This window comes from Crassostrea angulata, chromosome 5 (genome assembly GCF_025612915.1).
Source record: "Crassostrea angulata isolate pt1a10 chromosome 5, ASM2561291v2, whole genome shotgun sequence".
Taxonomy (NCBI): Eukaryota; Metazoa; Mollusca; class Bivalvia; order Ostreida; family Ostreidae; genus Magallana; species Magallana angulata.
This window is the reverse complement of record NC_069115.1, coordinates 18,214,215-18,233,941: the sequence shown is the minus strand read 5'-3', so window position 1 is coordinate 18,233,941 and position 19,727 is coordinate 18,214,215. Positions and strand designations below refer to the sequence as shown.

General features: G+C 36.1%; 2 protein-coding genes across 2 annotated transcripts; both read right to left on the bottom strand.

Moving 5' to 3' along the window:
- Positions 1-589: 589 nt before the first annotated feature.
- LOC128186375 (uncharacterized) lies at positions 590-19,700 on the bottom strand. The gene is made up of 12 exons (XM_052856178.1): positions 19,574-19,700; positions 18,251-18,391; positions 9,990-10,072; positions 9,480-9,551; positions 9,237-9,348; positions 6,403-6,534; positions 5,846-5,919; positions 5,611-5,682; positions 4,975-5,161; positions 1,469-1,557; positions 976-1,063; positions 590-862 (listed from the first exon to the last, which is right to left on the bottom strand). The coding sequence occupies exons 1-12, from the start codon at positions 19,698-19,700 to the stop codon at positions 612-614; spliced, it is 1,428 nt and encodes a 475-aa protein (XP_052712138.1). The 3' UTR covers positions 590-611.
- Positions 10,862-12,390, bottom strand: LOC128186376 (uncharacterized). Its single transcript, XM_052856179.1, has one exon. The coding sequence runs from the start codon at positions 11,785-11,787 to the stop codon at positions 11,122-11,124; it is 666 nt and encodes a 221-aa protein (XP_052712139.1). The 5' UTR covers positions 11,788-12,390; the 3' UTR covers positions 10,862-11,121.
- Positions 19,701-19,727: the final 27 nt, after the last annotated feature.

Genomic DNA, 19,727 nt, shown 5'->3' with positions numbered 1-19,727 from the left:
TCTCACAAATCCTTTTTATACAATTTTCTTTATGACAATTTGAATTTTGAACTGAGACAGCGGTATGAATGTTGGGGTCACGGTTTTAGTTAGAATCTATACTATCTTAAGATGTTTGCATAGTAATTTCACAATTTAAAGCATTATAGTTTATGAAAAGAGAAAGCTCACATTAAACAGCAACTGTGTGTTAGCTGCTTTTAGATGGTAGTATGTTTTCTTAATATGTTCCCCAGAGTCTTTTTCTTGTATTTGCTGTTTTCAATCAGCGTGAACCAGACATTGGTTAATTCACATATCCAAAAAACAGCATCTGCGTACAATGCAACCTTGTTAAACCCGGGCAGCGCAATTCAACTGAATCAACTTAGTTTCGGCTGTTGCCGAATATACCTGTACATGAACGTACTTCAAAACCATGTGCGAGCGTGAGTATACTTCAAAACTACGTGTACCGGAACAGGACTTCAAAAACAGACATTAATTTTTAAAATAATTTTTGTTTTATGTAAAGGTTATTTTTGAATAATTTCTTTATGTTGAAATTTACCGAGCATTAGCCCACAGCACATTCCGACAAAACAGCGGAAAAAGGACATATCAAACGTTGTTTAATGCATCCTAAGCTGACAAAGAGCATAACGATTAGCAGAGCAACTCTCAGACTGAATGTGAGTCGAGTGCACACCGGATGTGACGGCACACATGTCATTGTACGTTGCGGTATTGTTTCGATGACGCAGGAAAATAGTCGGGACTGGCCTTCCAGTGGACTCCCAGATGTATGTAGGGTGTGTGTGACTTTTGTGATGTTTCACAGCGTCCACAAACATGTGGTCGAAATGATGATTATGGAAATGACCTAATATTGAAAAAAATATATATTGTCCAACGGAAAGTTTCATCGATGATTACCTGTAGTTTTTTAATATATGAATTCCAGTTAATAATGGAACTGTTTTATAAATTGATTACTTGATGAGTAGATGCGGTGTCGGACAGTATCCAATTGGGATTCGTCTGTAAAGGCGGCTAGTTGCCCGCAATGACTTATACAGTAATCCTGAATTAAAGAATTTAAACGAATATATGATATAAAAGGTTCTGCCATATTACAAATGAAATTTAATGTCTAGAGTTTCCAATAGGGTTTTTAATTATTTTTAAAACTCGATCGGTGCCTGTTTTACACATCATTATGACATCACACATATCTTAACTATGTTAAGTCTGAGACCAATGGTTGCACAATAGTTCTGCATTTATAAGAACTAAGTCATGTTTATATTTTTAGATTCTTGTATCTTGGGCATTACTTTCCTGGAAGTGACGTAAAAGTTTCGTTGTGATAGGAAAAAAATAAAATCAAATTCAAAATTTAACTCCCAATCGGTTTTGAATTTTCTTTGCATTTCGTCTTTGTTATTCACAGACTTTCTTATAATAAAGAAAATTAATCTTTCTATACTTTTCCTTGTTGCCTTGTCCCGTGTGAACTGGAGACGAAGAAACACTCATTGTTGACTTGAAAATGATCAGTTCCTGCGCACGGGCATGCTGAAACATAAAAATGTATCACACTCTCATATAACTCACAAGAGGCCCATGGGTCACATTGCTCACCTGAGCAGCAACAGGCATGATAAAATCAGCTTCATGGTGTCATAATACAAAATATCTGGACAATGTGGTATAATACATGTAGATACTGTACAAAAAATCCGGTTCCCCCTGGCTATTCTTATATTTATAATCAAATCACTTTTCTAACAAGATGATTTTATAGTCATATCACATTCAGCATTGCAGTTCTCAAAAAGATCATAAACAATTGTTTATAGACACGATATGAACTTACATCAAACTCTGAACCCCTTGTTAGGCCCAATTATTGTCCTAAGGCCAAAGTTTAAACAATTTTTAAGAATTAGCAATATGATAAAATGCTTGCTTATAAGTAAAAGCACATACAAACACATTTCAGTTTTTGTGAATAATTAGAATGTTTTTCCTTTGCACAAGTGGATCCCCAATGTGGCCCATACATGCTCCTCAAGATTTTAATTAAACAAATTTGAATTTACACTTTCTGAAATTGCTTTCACCAAGTAACTGCTTTTCTAGGCAATTTGTTTTTAGAAAAAAAGATTTAAAGATATTTATACATTTCTATGAACCCCCCCCCCCTCCGTTGTGACCCTATCCTACACTCGGGGATCATGATTTGAATAAACTTAAATTGTGACTACTTGAAAATGCTTCCACACAAGGTACAGCTTTCCTGGCCAAATGGTTCTTGAGAAAAAGATTTTTAAAGATTTACTTTATGTATTCCAATATAAAAATTCCACCCCAATTGTGGCCCCATCACACCCCTAAGGGTCATTATTTTCCTAATTTTGAGTGTTAACTATCTGAAGAGGCTTTTATAGCCTAAACTTCGACCCCCCCCCCCATTTTTGGCCCCACCCTCCCCTCGGGGTCATGATTTTCCCAACTTTGAATCTACACTACCTGAGGATGCTTCAACACAATTGTCAGCTTTCCTGGCTGATTAGTTTCTGAGAAGAAGATTTTTAACCATTTACTCTATATATATATCCCTATGTAAAAAACTTAACCAAATTATTGTGGCCCCGCCCTACCCTCGGGAGTAATGATTTTTACAACTTTGAATCTACACTACTTAAGGATGCTACCACACTAGTTTTGATTTTCCTAGCCAAATGGTTCATGAGAAAAAGATTTTAAAATACATCTATGTTAAAATTCTAAACCCCATTGTGGTTCGACCCTACCCCTGGGGGTCTTGATTTTCACAACTTATAGCCTACACTACCATTATCACAGTAGCAGATTTTACTCTTGATGTTTATTTCGTTTGAATTGTTTTTTTAACACAATATGGTTGAAGTGACCTCGAGGTTTTTATGCTACCAAAACAAAATGAAACATTGAAAGTAGAAACAAGAGACCTTCGTGTCAATTAATTATAACACTATTCATTAGATATAGATTGCAGTAGTTTTTTTCATTTAGTTATAAAAAAAATACCATATTTGCAAAGATAAAAATTAAACATCTGCCAACACATTTTATCTTTACTTTAATTCAAAATCCGCATAGCTTAATATAGATATATAAAATGGAATCATACTAATCTGTAATAAAGAAGTTTTGTTGCAAAACAAACACAAAAATAAAGCTTATTTATTAATAGCGCCGGGGCGAAGCGAGCTCTACCGGCAAGGCGTGTGTGAATAGAAAATTCGGACTAGTTGCACATTTATTCAAAGGATTTTTTTGGCGTCAGTAAATTGGACCGGTAATGCATTGTTTTAATTGTCCCAGTAGTTCCCTGTAATCAACTTTTATCACTTCACACTTTCACGAGAATCAGCAAGACAATATAAAAACAAAAACGATGCATACGACATAACGTTACAGTCAATGTTACCTCTAAAGTTCACCTCAGTACATTGAAAAACTGAACGTTATTTTACAACGATTGATAAACAAGTTCTACAACTTATATTAATATCTCTCGTTGGCAAGGATATTAGTGCGAGGGAGTCATTGGTGTGGAAAGAAGCTGGAGTACCCGGAGAGAACACACGTGACCAAGCGGGCGACCGCCATACCCTATCACATACAACCACTGTCGATCACGGGGATCGAACTCGGGTAGCAGCGGTGAAAAGCGAGTGCATTGTCCACTACGCTACTTGTACACTCTCAAACAAAAGTAATCAAGTGACGTAACAAAGGTTACACAGTGATCAGATAGATTTTTTCGGCGTCAGTAAATTTTGAACCACAATTCATAGTACCAATGGTTTCCTATCTCACGTTTTCGCGAGAATCAAAGTAAGACTTTTGAGAAGCATGTAAGATGTGTAATTTTAAGAACATCATGCTTTGTAAGTAAATAAAACAGTGTATTTCGCGCATTTCATTTCTAAGGGGAGTTTTAAAGTTAAACGACACTTAACTAACGTGAACTTCGACGTCACAATAAGGGGAAATTACTCTCACTGAAGTTATTGTAAATCTGCTGAAATTACCAAAATCCTCTCAAAGTCTTTCAAAGCTAAAGAATGAGGACATTTCTTCAGATACAAGAAACAGTTGTTACTTGCACTCATTTAGATGAATGCTCACATTTTTTTATTCATTATAATTACGGTAATTTCATAGAACGTACACGTAGCATCGCTTTTATGAAAAAGGGGGTTTGTGGGTGGATGACATCCTCATCCAAAAAATCTTTACAAGTAAAAAGAAAAAAAATCATGAAAATTCTAATCCTTCAGCTCTTTAGCAGTTCAATGGTTTCTTTATTTTCACTTTCATTTATTACATGCTCCAAATCCCAAGGGGGAGGGGGGCAACTCCATGTTCTTTTAATACGGTAAGCAAATATTTTAAAGCGTATACTTATTAAAAAAAAAATAATTAATTTTTTAAAGTGGAGGTGGCAAATCCCTGATAAGTTCGATTTTCTATGTATAAATGGGAAAAAAATAATTATTTTTTTAACATGGGGGGGTGAGGGGTCTTTAAGATGAACATTTTTTTATATGTGCTTGTACGTTTAAGAAAATATATCTACCGCAAAAAAGGGGATGCATTGTAACAATCATTTTAAAAGAGGAGATACAATGGAATGAACATTTATATTAAAATCTTTATTATTCATCATCACTATATCTAAAATTAAACTATTGTTCTTCTTAAAAATAAAAAAACAAATTATAATAAATCTTATAAACTAAAAATAATGAAAATTTACTGAAAAATAGGTATGTTTTATTTTAATTTTTAATCAAATTCATTTGCGTTGTTAATTTTATAGTTATTGATTTATTATAATCATTGTTTGATCACATGCCGTGCTGGCTTCAACGGTCGCATCGTAAAACATTGCATTGTAGTAAACGTAATAAAGTATTATGTGATGTTATGCATACTTACATGAATGATGTTTAGATGTTGTTCTTGTTGTTGTTCTTTTAGTTGTCGGTTGTGTTGTCGCCATCATTGTTGTGGTTGTCACGGTTTTGATATGGTCGTTACATAGGTTACCATGGCAACAATCACCTGCTACAGATCGCTTTCGTCCAAACACGTTCAACGCCATCGATGTTAATTTGCTGCATAACTATGCACAAGTAATATGATTTTGATCAAACAGATTGCCTTTTTAACTCGTACATAGCAAGATTATACGATTTGAATTCATTCGGTATACATGAGTTTGCAATGTCGGAATGTATAAAAGTAAGACAATTATCTATCAATCTATTTTTATCTATCTATCTATCTATCTAATAGTATTTATCTATCTATCTATCTATCTATCTATCTATCTATCTATCTATCTATCTATCTATCTATCTATCTATCTATCTCATAAGTGATCATTGAACGCTTAGTTGGTACACTTTATCAAGTCCATGTAGATCCCAACTCATTTTTGAACACAATCGCTATTTGATTTATATATCGTCAAGAAACCAAACTTTTCTATTTCCGAGGTGAAGGATATGCCAATTTAAAGTGCAAAAAACATTCACAGAGGCCTCAAATTAGAAGAAAACATTATCATACAATATCTGTTGCGCATCCAAGTCGAAAACCGTGCTCAAAGTTCGCACTGACTGCTTCTATCCGGTAACAATACTGCAAAATAAGGAAAATTAAGTAAAAACATGTGTTTCCTATAATTATATTTTTGGAATACTATTGATATAATATTGTGGAAGAGAGAGAGAGAGAGAGAGAGAGAGAGAGAGAGAGAGAGAGAGAGAGAGAGAGAGAGAGAGAGAGAGAATATATAAGACACCTCCCCTGGTTGACAAACACGTTTGGAGGTACAATGACTAGAATCAGAAACAAATTCACAGTCATAGCACTGTTCTGTAAGAAAAAACCACACAACATGTTTTACTTTTCGAGAACATCGAATAACCCAGCTGTCATTTTAAAACAACACACATATCATAAGCATGATATGTATGTACTATTTACTATGATCAATAAGATTGATATTTAAGAAATACTATATAGGATAAAATTTGATTAATTAGCTTTGTGTAAGTGTGAATAACACTGATGATTAGATAAATGCACATGATTTCGTACCATGAATATGATACATTATTAAAAGTCTAGAACCTCAGAAAAGTGAGTCAAGTTAAAAATGCTTTTAGGAAGACAATAAAGCAAATAAACATTCATCTTTTTTAAAATCAAATTTGAATCTATCTATCTATCTATCTATCTATCTATCTATCTATCTATCTATCTATCTATCTATCTATCTATCTGTATAGTATATACTATCCTTTCATTTTCTGTATACATGATTGTTAGTACAAAAATATTTTCTTTGTGACTTACTGCAGCCACCACACGTAACAGGACAAAGTGTTTTGGCACAAGTTGTGTCACATATGTTGGGATCGGTGGAAAGAAGATCTCGACAACCGTCTTCATGAATGTCTGAACAGGAGGTAGCAGTCTGTCTCACTGCTGAACAAAACGTTAGAAAAAGGATGATCAGTCATTTAATCTTAATACTATTGAAATAGATACATATAAGTAATAAACGATTGACGTGAGTAAACGTGAGTAAATTTTGTATATACTATACAAGTAAATACAGTAAGGAAGTATATCATGGTAAGTTTTAGCTCACCTAAACTGATATTTCAAATAAGCTTTTCTGATCATCTTCTGTCTCTCGGTCAGTCTGTCTGTCTGTCATTTTTTTTTGTCTTTAAACATTTTAACTGTATGATGACATTGTCTCTAGAATGACCCAACCAAACCAAACTTATTAAAAATAATCCTTTAGAAAGGGGAACCTAAATTGTCAAATTTTCATTGGGACCAGAAATTTGTCCTGACTTTTACCCCTTTCTATTTGTAACCAGTAACATTGGTTACATCAGTAACAATGTTTGATTATGAATGATTTTCAAACGTCGATGTACTTGTGACAGGTTACAGTGGTTACTGGTAACATTGGTTACAAAACAGAGTTAGGTTTGGTTTAGGTTTAGGGTTAGGATTAGGGTTAGGGGTTATGATTAGGGTTAGTTTAGGGTTAGGGTTAGTTAAGGGTTAGGTTAGGGTTAGGATAAGGGTTAAGTAACCATTGTTACAAATGTAACCAATTTAAAAAAAACCCTGTAAATCATGAAAATGACTGTCACCACTGTTACCCTATGTCACAAAGAGAATATAGCTGTTACCATTGAAATAAAATAAAATAAGACCCCCTGTTAAACAGAAAAAGGCTCGTCACCTCTGTTACCTCTTGTCACCAATGGATTATAGCTGTTCCCATTGTAACCATTGTAACCACAAAAATAAGACCCCCTGTTAAATAGAAAAAGGATAGTCACCTCTGTTACCTTTTGTCACCAATAGAATATAGCTGTAACCAACCATTGTTACTGGATGAAATTAAACCATCCAGCAGAAAGAAAATAATAAGTTTTGTCATATATGTTACTTTTGTCACCAGAAAACAGTGCTTTGTTACTGGTTACAAATGAAATGGGGTAAAAGTCAGGACTAATTTCTGGCCATATCTATAAATTTTGCGTATGTCCCAAAATATTCAATTCGTCCCAATTATATCAGCTCTAAAATCGCCAAACCTTACACTTAAGCTTGTTAATATTAAAAAAATTTATACGTTGTTAAATCATGACCCTTATTCCAAAACTCTGGTCAATGAAGGGGTTCAAAATTTTACATAAATTTTATTCTTCTCAAGAAATACCTCGCTACAATCCTTGAAATTATTATGCAAACAACCTCAAAAAAAGTAGAATCTAAATACCGGGGCCACGGAGGGGTTTACAAATATAATATAGAAATATATACAGTGGGTAATATGTTTAAAATATTCTCACAAATCATCATATGCTTTGGTATATTTTAAATTGTAAAAATTGTGTCCCGCAAGACTTTAAGTGGAGACAATAAAGAATTGTTTTAATATATAGAGGGAAATGTTAAAACAGATCCTCTTCTCAAGAAGAAAAACGCTACAAATTGTGATCTTTCTGCCTGAAATCGTAATATATTTAAATCGTGCTAACTAAGGGTGTTTGAAATTAAATGTAACATATAAATGTAGGGATAATACTTTTTGCAAGAAAAACAATATTACAATTTGAAATTTCTGTACAGGCAATCTAATGTAATGTTGATCCTAAATAAATAAAATTATGAGATTTCAATGCTATGCTATGCTATGGTGTAAGACTGTAGAAAAATCATTTTTTTAAAAATTCAGTTTAAGTGTATGAGAACACCCAATATAAACAGATCTCTTCATTAACACTATTCATGTACTCTATTTACACTTAACACGGTTCAGAATATCAAATAATACTAGTATTCTACACAGAGTGTTCCGAATTTATGACAAATCAGTTGTTACATAATTTTTATAAAATCAGAACAGAGTATCTTGGTTTCGACAGCTAGGTACAGTTTCTGTCCAAACACAGGTAAAGGTAAAATAATGCGAACAGTCGCTATACCCCTTTGTTTACATTTATTATACGTCTCCTAAATGTGTGTAGGACGATTATTTGATAATTTGGAGTTATCTTTAAATCAATATTTTATTTTTAAATTAATCTGTGGAAATATAAAATGTAAACCAATCTTTGAGATCACCTTAACATTTTTGATCTGTTATCTAGAAAAGAAAAACCACGCTGAACTTTAAAGATAACATACACATTTAAAGAAAAACTACACATTTAGATGATTTCCCGGTTAGCTTTTTTCTCGGGGCTTGTTATCTTTTTGAAGTTCATCGTGTAAGCCTTTGGCTTTATAATATGCAATATAATGACCTGTAATAGAAAAACATATTAAGGGCAACGTATTGATATACCAAACATAAAAAAGTGTAAAAATAACAAGAGACATAATTTACAAGTATCAAAATTTAAATTAAAGAGAAAAATATATACCTGGCGGAATTTAGGTATCGATGGACGATTTCTCGGATAAAAATAATCATTTTTAAAAGGTCAACGTGGCTTTCTCTTCTATTATGAGCGAAAATATTATTATTAGTTTTCTTATTGTTAAAGATTTACTGCCTTAATGTCATCTACATACGAGTATGTATATATCTATTATCTAAATATATATCTAATTTGGGTGGTAATGAGGTTGATGTAATGTTTATAAGTATATACCTTTGTCATTATTTTCCCTTTTGATTGGAAGCTTTCTTGCTGTTATTGACTGGTTGTTGTTGCAAAAGTCTGTGGAACAACACGACATTCCGCTGTTGTTACTGTCACAAACCTGAATTTGAAAATTTCTCACAAGTAATTCTATAATATAAAGTGTAGAAAGACAAAGTTATTCAAGTTGGATGTGAAAGTAAAACTGGATAACATATTGGGAGTTTACGAAAGAGAATTACATGTACTTACACTTCGTAAAGCACATCCAAGGGCAAATTCTTCTCTAAAGTCATGTGTGAAGGATTTTGCTATAATACATTCCTAAAACGTGAAAAACGAAACAGCAAGTTAGTGAACGTTAATTAATATAAAAAAGTGACCCTTTTTGATAGTGTTGTGGGGGTGGGTATAAAACTATACATTGCATATGATTTGCGTCATCCATGTTATCATAATTATTCACTTTGATTATGATATAGAGAGAGAAACGGTATGTACGAGGGTTGTCCCAAAATAATATAGACAGGACACATAATTTATAATCTGTTCACTGCAATTTCATTAGACGTATACGTTTTGAATTTAATCGCAAACAATATTCGATTTTAAAACATTATTTGAATGCAACTTTCTTGAACCCTTTGTGGCACAAATTTCATTTTCCTTTGTCTTCGATTAACTGAACGCCACTTGTCTACGCTATTTTGGGACAACCCTCGTAAATATTAAATACAAAACATGTGTAGAAGAGTGGCTTACAAAATCCTTGCTTGGACACTCTATTGTTGTGTTGCACATTTCAGGTCTAGCCACAGTTCCACACGAGAAGCATTTCAAAGACGCTCAAAAAAAAAATCCATGGATTATTTTCACAAATTTTGATATAAGAAAATATAGCTATCTTTTGGCCTGTTTCATTTATGTTTTAAACAGTATGTTAACTGTTTATACTTGTGTGTCAATTAAGATTTATAATTATTAAGCAATAGTATAATAACATACACATTTCTTTAAAAAGCGAAAATGAGTTAAATATTAATTGTTTAGTTAGAACAACTAGTTATCTTGCACACATTGTTGAAAGAAAATGACTGTAACGTGTCTGCCTAAACACGCTAATAATTATAATGGGTCCCCTCAGATACCTTGCTGAGGTGTTTGATTTTTATGATAATTGTTTAAGATATATAATAATTTTCCTTATCGCTTGCCTAGCTTTTATTGATTCAAAACTCACTTAATTATAAATATTTGAATGTATGGGCCCTAGCCGCACTCTATGCGTCGCTCCGACACACCCCGTCGCTTCTATCAGTCACTTCAAGCGACCCGTCGCTTATATCGGTCGCTTCAAACAACCCGTCGCTTCTGTCGGTCACTTCAAAGCAACCCCACGAAGCACCCTCGTAACTGATAACAAATGTCAACTCGCTGAATCTAAGCAACGCTCACGAAGACAAGTTGCTTCTATACGCCAGTATTATTGTTCTGCAAATCGCTGAGCAATATTGACTTACGAACAATAAGCTTACCTTGAAGTATTCACTTCAGCGTCTACACTGCGACTGACTGCTGACTCACGGCATCTCGTATTTATACCCTTTGATCACGTGATCTGAGATACTCGGAACAATCAAAAAATCGGGCGTAAGCGACTTCAGAGTGTCTCTCGGTACTCATCACCCATTTTCATTTACCATTTATGTTATATTACCCACGCCTCCGTCTCAAGCGTCCTCGCTTGAATCCAGGAATAAAAACAAACAAGCAGTGTATACAATTTTTCTTATTTACAATGATCGTAGATTATCTTTAACAATATATTTAAACAAAAAGTTTTCCACAACAAGAAATGGTTATCTACCATTTTCGTACAACAAACCCACTGTGTCTACACCATATTCAGGCTCTTTTTCTTCTCAATCACCTTTACTTTCACTCCATTCTCCCACTTGGTTGTTACTTTCTTCGTGGAGTGTACATACAAAATTGGTTCTGTTTGCACGGCTACATCCCTTGTAGATGGCTCCAGATTGCTACTTTCGTTACGAACTTTTTGATCTCGATTGGTTTCTTCGGATCTGCGACCAGTGAACAAGACAGGTTGAGTTTTCTTCCTCACTATTCTTCCGATTTCTAGATCATTGTCTTCATCTTTTGCCATTGACTCTTCCTCTTCATCTGTCCCACTACACGATCCCAATAGAACTACTTCTAGGTTGCCAGGGTCTTGCGTTTCCCATTCACTCGGGCTGTCATCCTCTTCTAAACCTGGTGTAGTGAGTGTGGATTTGATCCTTTCTGGGGCTTTCTCTAAAGACTGAGAGGGACTTAACTTCTGTTTTTTCGCTGGTGGCGTTACTGTAGCTGGTTGAGCGTGTCTCTTCATGTGTTTCAGAAGATAGCTGTTCTTCTTAAAGCGAACTCCACACGTCAGACATTTGTGTTTATGGCCTGAGCATAAGATAACATGATCCTGCCAAGGCTCGTTTACTGGCTTGTCACAGAAAGGACATCCTTCCTGTTGCTTCGCTTTAGTTAACTTGGTATTAGCCATGGGTTTGATTCTAAAAGGATACAAAAACCAATTTAATATATTTACTAGTCCGAGAAATGAATACTTTTAACTCACAGGCATATAAAACAACAATTCAAAATTAATCAAAACCTAACACATAGTCTGACAAATAAGCAGGAGCGCGTCTGTTTCTAACAGATCTTTGCGGTAACTCTTGTTCAGCTTCAATATTAATCAAACCCAACTTGTTATCATTTTCATCATCTATCTGATCACCAGATTCTCTTTCATCGAAATTTGACTCTAACTTAGGGACCTCCTCTTCATTAGTCAAAATCTGAGACTTAACCAACCTCATTCTATCAACATGTATCACTTGAGGAGAACCTTTGCTTCCACACGAAACTTTGTACGTGCATTCCGAGCACTTTTCGAGGACCGAAAACGGGCCCTGCCAAAAGCTTGTTAGTTTCGGCGATGTACCTAATTTTCTTCGCGGAAAATAAACGTAAACTTTATCTCCGGGGGAAAATATCTGCCACTTTAACTTTCTGTCGTGGTAACGCTTCTGTCGCAACATTTCTGCTTTTGTGTTTTCTCGTACGATGCGATGAGCTTGCTCCAGTCTCTCTTGGAGCAACCACGCCCATCGATTTTGTGGAATAGGTTTTCGTTGCACTTTCATTTCGTATACGAGATCTAACGGGGTCGTTGCTTCTCTACCGAGCATAAGATAATTTGGACTGAACCCAGTAGTATCGTGTTCCGCCGATCTGTACGCCATCATGAGGTATGGTAGCTGCTTGTCCCAATCGGTGTGGTTTTGGTTTACACATGAACATAACATGGCCTCCAGTGTTCTGTTAAACCGTTCCACCATACCATCGGATTGTGGATGGTAAGGTGTAGTATGAGTTTTCTCTACTTGCAAAAGGTTGCATACCTCCTTAAACAGTTCACTTTCATACTGACGCCCTTGGTCCGAATGGATAGTGTATGGTACCCCCAATCTTACTATAACCTCCTCCACTATTATCTGGGCCACTGTTTTAGCCTCCATGTTCGGCATCGCGAAGCATTCGGTCCAACGAGTAAAATAATCGGATACCACGAGAATATACTTATTCCCTGAATCTGTCACGGGCAATTCACCCATTATGTCCGTTGCTAACCTATCCATTGGAAACCCACTCTGCACAATCTGCATCGGCGCTCTCTGTCCAGCGAACGAAGGTTTTCTTTTCCCACAAACCTCGCAACCGTTCACGTATTTTCGAACATCCTTGTTCAGGCCGGGCCAATAAAACTTACTTCGTATCCTAGCTATCGTTTTATTTATCCCCAAGTGACCCGCTGTTCTTTTGTCATGACAATCCAGCAAGATGCGCCTCCTTTCCGACATAGGTACAACAACTTGTAAATTCTCTAATCCTGTGTCCGTGTCTTTTACTCGTCTGCAAACCAAATTGTTCTCTATAGTAAGTATATCTAACTGTGACCATAGTGAGCGTAAAAATACGCTTTGACTAGAGATCTCGCGAAACTTTGGCTTCTTTTCCTTGCCCATCCATTCTTTGACTAATTTAAGCTCTTTGTCATTATCTTGTATTGTCTTTATGTAAGGTTCGTCAAAAGCTAAATCTTTACCATCTGCTTTTGCCCTTCGAACATGCGGCTCTTTGTCATCATCAATATCATAGCCGCATTGCCTACAGGGTAGACGACTTAAGGCGTCTGCGTTCAGATGTTGCTTTCCTGGTCTGTGTTGTATTTCCATATCGAAGGTAGACAACACTTCAAGCCACCGAGCTAATTGACCCTCGGGATTCTTGAAAGTAGTCAACCATCTTAATGAGCTATGATCTGTCCGCAGAATGAATTTCCTCCCATAGAAGTAATGCTTAAAATACTTTGTGAAGTACACTACAGCCAGAAGTTCTTTCCTTGTCACGCAATATTGCCTTTCCGACTTTGATAGAACTTTGCTAGCATAAGCAATTACCCTCTCTTTACCTTCATGAACCTGTGATAACACAGCCCCCATTGCGAAATTACTTGCGTCGGTATCCAATATAAACGACTTGTGAAAGTCGGGATGTGCAAGTACTGGGGCGCTTATCAGGGCGGTTTTCAATTGATCGAAGGCAGTTTGACAATCTGTACTCCATGTAAAAGAATCAATGTTGTTCTTCTCTGTCAATTTGTGTAAGGGTTTTGCAATACCGGCAAAGTTTTTAACAAACTTCCTGTAATAGCCGCATATGCCCAAAAATGAGCGAAGTTCGCTGACATTGGCTGGTGCTTTCATTGTTTTGATTACCTCTATTTTCTTGCTGTCTGTAGTTATTCCTTTGTCGGATATGACATGCCCAAGGTATTCTACAGACCTACAGAACAAGGAACACTTCTTCGCTTTCAATTTTAGTCCAGCGCCAGCCAAACGACCAAACACTTTTGAAAGATTCTCTACCATTTCTTCGAATGTTTTACTGATGACAATAATATCATCTAAGTAAATCAAACAAATTTCCCAGTTCAACCCGGCAAGTACGGTTTCCATAAGCCTCTCGAATGTAGCTCCAGCATTGCACAGACCAAACGGCATTACCCGAAATTGAAATAGACCTTTTCTTGTCGCGAATGCTGTTTTCGGCTTATCCTCAGGTTCCATTTCTACTTGCCAGTAGCCCATGCACAAATCGAGCGTTGAAAACCACGACGCACCGCTCAGGCTATCGAGCATGTCATCAATGCGCGGCAAAGGGTACGCATCTTTTAACGTTGCCGAATTCAAACGCCGATAATCTACACAGAAGCGTGTAGAACCATCTTTCTTCTTGACAAGAACAACCCCAGAGGCCCAGGGACTCGAAGACGGCTCTATGACATTTCGCCGTAGCATATCGTCTACTAATTTATCTGCCTCTTCCCTCATGTGGACTGGCAGTCGCCTTGGTGGTTGCTTTATAGGACGGGCATCTCCAGTGTCAATTCTATGTTTGACTACGTTTGTTCTCCCGAGATCGTTATCTGAACTAGCAAACAAAAAGGCATAGTTCTCAAGAAGCTTATCAACTGCCTTTCTTTGCTCTTGATTCAACCTGTATTTCGTGACTTCACTCAGAGTTTCAAGTTCCCTCGACCAATTCGTTTGGTGGTCGGTCGCTTTTGTAGTCTCTAACACTTTTTCGACTGGACAAAGTTGTCCAATGTTAGTCCCTTTATAAATAGTTTGAGGATCTTGTGAAAGATTCATAAACCGAACAGGTACTCTAGTTTCATTGTTTACTAAAGTCCTCCCCACCAGACTTCTATTTGTCGTAATCAAACAGTCCCTTGGCTCTACGATCCCCAAACCACTGCGAAAGTTTACCCCGTCTGGCACGCACACATCACAAGTTGTGATGATTTCACTTCTAGCTGGAACAACGAACGATTCTGAAGCAACAACTCTGTAACATCCTAGCGTACCTTCGAGCAACAACGAGTGTTTCTCTCCGCCGATGCTTAATACCTTGTTAGGTATATCTAACGAACATTTATGTTCAGTCATGAAATCTAAGCCAATGATTCCATCCACAGTAATGTCTGATATTACTATTTGTGAAAGATATTCCCTATCACCCAATTGAATATTGGCCACGATCTTTCCTAACACCTTCAAAGATCTGCCTTCAGCGGTCATAATCTCTTGCTTTACTTTGTCTATAGCAGAGGTGCCATTTGATTGTTGAACTTTGTTATAAGCTCTCTCCGAAAGCAAAGTAACAGTTGCTCCTGTATCTACCAACATTTTTATCTCAGTTCCGCCTATGCAGACAACGGCATACATTCCGGCCTAACTCGGTCTATTAAATGCCACTGAAGGTTGCTTAACTTCTTCCTCTGGTCTAGTTTTTGCTGCACTAACTGATGCAGGACGTGGCGCTTTAGGACCATAGTTGCTTTCTACTGGACGTTTTCTATTCTTTTGCTTTGATGGACATTGTCTGCTTATGTGTCCTTCTTCATGGCAATTATAACACTTTACTGTTTTCGGTAAGTGTCTTTGGTAACTGCCATTTTGAGCTGGTCGCCTTGAATCATCAGGCTTTCTCATCTCTCGTATTTCTGACTTAAGCTCATTCAAAGAGCTTTGTAAGCCTTTTAGACACTTCGTCAATTCATCGGTGTTGTCGGCATCATCATTTCTGGAGGAGTCACCATTAGCCATACGCAAGTGTGTCTTCTGTTCTATTCTTCTGAAATCTGACTTTATGAAAGCCTCTAACTCTACTGCAAGCCTTATTGCATCGTTTAGACTCTGTGGTCTGGCCTGTTTGATTCTTAGGCGCATATCCGCATCCACCAAAGCATCAATGAATTGTTCCTTTGCAAGCGTTTCCCTCACGTCATTCGGTGCCGTTGGATAAGCTGAATGTGCCAATCTCCTTATTGCCTGGCCCAATTCTGGGAGCGTCTTTGTTGCTTTCTGTCTACGCTCTCTCAATTGAACTCTATAAAGCTCTGTTTGATTTGAAGGTGAAAAGCGATCCTCTAAAGCCCTTACAAGTTCATTGTAGTTTCTACCTAATTCGCCAGCAAGGTTGCCTAACACTCCCTGGGCGTTTCCTCTTAAGGACACTGCTAAGTAGAGACCCTTTTCCCTGTCTGTCCACCCATTCAAGGCTGCACACGCTTCAAAATGCGATTTGTAATCTAGCCACGAAGCGCTGCCATCAAATGTCGCTGGCTTTATATAGTTGGATGGCTTCTTAAAAGAAGTATCGGGGTTTTTATATCCTCCCTCGTCTTTTTCTGTGGGCGCTTCAAGCGGTCGTTGTCGCCTGACAGTAATTCGCGGTTCATTTTCCCTTACTTCTATTCGATTCTTCTCACGAAACCTCGGCGATGCCGTTAAATCGAGATCCTCTGGATATTCAGGGTCATACATATGGTTATATTCTCTTCTTTTGAATCTGATTTCTGTTGGACCTTCAGACATAATTCCAGAGTCGCTTTTCCGAACAGTTTGATGTGCTGGAGTCGAGGTCTGCTGTTTTATATCCTCTCTAAGTTTCATCGAGTGTTCAAACGTCGTCCTGTTAAGCTCCTCAAGCTCCGCTTCAATTCTCTCTATTTCCTCGGTAATATTTTCCAATGCCATTTTTGCAATAAAAACACGAGATGATTATTTAAAATCTTTAATGGACAAAAATCATACAATCAAACGTGGTCCCAACGTGGGCGCCAAATTTTGTAACGTGTCTGCCTAAACACGCTAATAATTATAATGGGTCCCCTCAGATACCTTGCTGAGGTGTTTGATTTTTATGATAATTGTTTAAGATATATAATAATTTTCCTTATCGCTTGCCTAGCTTTTATTGATTCAAAACTCACTTAATTATAAATATTTGAATGTATGGGCCCTAGCCGCACTCTATGCGTCGCTCCGACACACCCCGTCGCTTCTATCAGTCACTTCAAGCGACCCGTCGCTTATATCGGTCGCTTCAAACAACCCGTCGCTTCTGTCGGTCACTTCAAAGCAACCCCACGAAGCACCCTCGTAACTGATAACAAATGTCAACTCGCTGAATCTAAGCAACGCTCACGAAGACAAGTTGCTTCTATACGCCAGTATTATTGTTCTGCAAATCGCTGAGCAATATTGACTTACGAACAATAAGCTTACCTTGAAGTATTCACTTCAGCGTCTACACTGCGACTGACTGCTGACTCACGGCATCTCGTATTTATACCCTTTGATCACGTGATCTGAGATACTCGGAACAATCAAAAAATCGGGCGTAAGCGACTTCAGAGTGTCTCTCGGTACTCATCACCCATTTTCATTTACCATTTATGTTATATGACTATTATCTATACATACTTTTCATTAAACATGTGTAACCAGATTAAAAATCATTGCACACGTGTTTGAAATCTGAAATTTCAACAATTATCGCTGTGCCACCTTAAACGCTGACGTCGTCATTTGGTTACGAGTGAACACTTCGACTTGTCACAAAACGCGCTGTAAAATCTCTTCAAGTTTAGTTATAGTCCAAACATTTTTTTGTTAAAAATAAAATTACTTACAAATTTAAACGAATTTAAATATGATTTCTTTCATTCGAATTTCCTTGAAAAATGTTAATTTCATTATGTTGTTTTTAACTTTTCGTTTTTGCATTGCGCTGCATGTCGATCGAATTTATGATCTATCATGCTCTCATTTCACTAATCGATAATTAAAACAACATTTGATTTCAAAACATAATTTGAATCTAAATTACATTAAACCCTTTGTGGTACAATTGCAAGTTTTATCCACTTATGTCTCCGATTAACTAAACAACGTCACCTGTCGACGCTATTTTCGGACTACCCTCGTACAACCACATTTCGTATAAAGTGAAATTTAAGGAAAAAATCATAACAACTCTCTGACAGGATGTTGACAACAAAAATCTATATATGTATATTCTTTGTTATTTTACTTTTCTTATTTTCTTACCACATTTGTGACAGGTTCTTGGACACAGGGTAGCGTAACAACTCCCATCGTGACACATCGCTGGGTTTTGTGCGGCAAACTTCTGACAGGCGGATGTGCTGACGTCATCACAAGCTAATATATGTTGGGAGACATATAGAACTGCAAATATTACAAAAATGTATCAAAAGGAATAACTCATAAATATATTTTCTCTTTTCAATGAACTATCCTCATGATAAAGTAGATCAAACTGATTTTATTGATTTAAATTCATACACACAAAATTATTTTTAAAAGTATGCAAATATCATGAAATAACAACAAAAGAGCGCATTTTCCTATATTTTAAAATCTCCAAGAAAATAAAAACATTAAAAAGTAGAAAAAAAAGATTATAAATGTGCAGCATGGTTTTGGAATAATCACATTGTCCATTTATATCCACAAGCTTCAAGTTTATTATTAATTTATTGCTGTACTCCGTAGTTAAGGTTATGTTAAACTTTAAATGATAAAAAATTAACAGTTACTTCTATGCAGTGAATGCTATAACTGTATAGTTTCCGGTTCCATATAATTACTACAAAAGTTCACAAGTGTCTTTTACATTGTTCATGAATTAAATAGAAAAAAAACAAACTTAGCTTTATAAAACAGTTTACCGTCTTCAAAGCAAACCACAAACAGCAAGAAGTTACCAAAGAAAATGTTATTCCTTTTTCATTTAATTGTCGCCTTCCTTTACATACCATGGCGTGTGCAACTATTTACATGTGTATGTGCCTTTTAAACCTGCATCTCTAAATTTGAGAAATAGGTACATTGTACGTACCACATGTTTATTAGTTGAGATAGACTAAAGTTAGAAAAAAAAAAGATTTTTAGAATGGATTGAATTAATTGAATTTAATAGAAATTAATACCACTGTATTCAGCATCTTGTTTTTCCTTATATTGGTACTACCATATCTTATTTACAAACTTGTTTACTTTACACCCATAGCAGTTTGTATAGTATTTTAGTTATCTCGCTTTTTAAGATTTCAAATCTAAGAAATTTGGTAAGTCATACTAAAAAAATTATCTCACTTGCGCCACATAGTATTTCTACCAATAAAATAAATGTAAGATTTTTCATGTATTTTCTAACAATCACAAAGGAGAAGAAGTTCATTTCCTATAAAAATAAGCATGTACATTAATACGCCTTGACTTTTGACCTTAAACAATACAAAATAACTAACAAAATATAAATATATAATACATGGCTGCGCAAGCAAACGTAACTGATGCTTACACTTCATTTCTACTTGATAAATATCAGTGTTGATATAACATTACCTAATATTGGAATCCAGTTTGCAGTCATGTCTGTTTTACATACATGTATAAACACAATACGTTCAGAGAATAGATAAGATATCGGAGGAAACCTTGATAACTTCCATACGACGATCAATTGCACCATATTCCCCTCTGGCTAGCAGATAGCATG

What these genes read in the sequence shown, in the direction of transcription:
- LOC128186376 (XM_052856179.1), bottom strand. Translation starts at nt 11,787, where the DNA reads ATGGCTAATACCAAGTTAACTAAAGCGAAGCAACAGGAAGGATGTCCT.
- LOC128186375 (XM_052856178.1), bottom strand. Translation starts at nt 19,700, where the DNA reads ATGGTGCAATTGATCGTCGTATGGAAGTTATCAAGGTTTCCTCCGATA. An exon ending in TGTTACGTGTGGTGGCTGCA is followed by an intron (nt 5,920 to 6,402) that starts GTAAGTCACAAA and finishes TTTTTCTTACAG; the next exon opens with AACAGTGCTATGACTGTGAA. An exon ending in ACACCGCATCTACTCATCAA is followed by an intron (nt 863 to 975) that starts GTAATCAATTTA and finishes TTTCAATATTAG; the next exon opens with GTCATTTCCATAATCATCAT.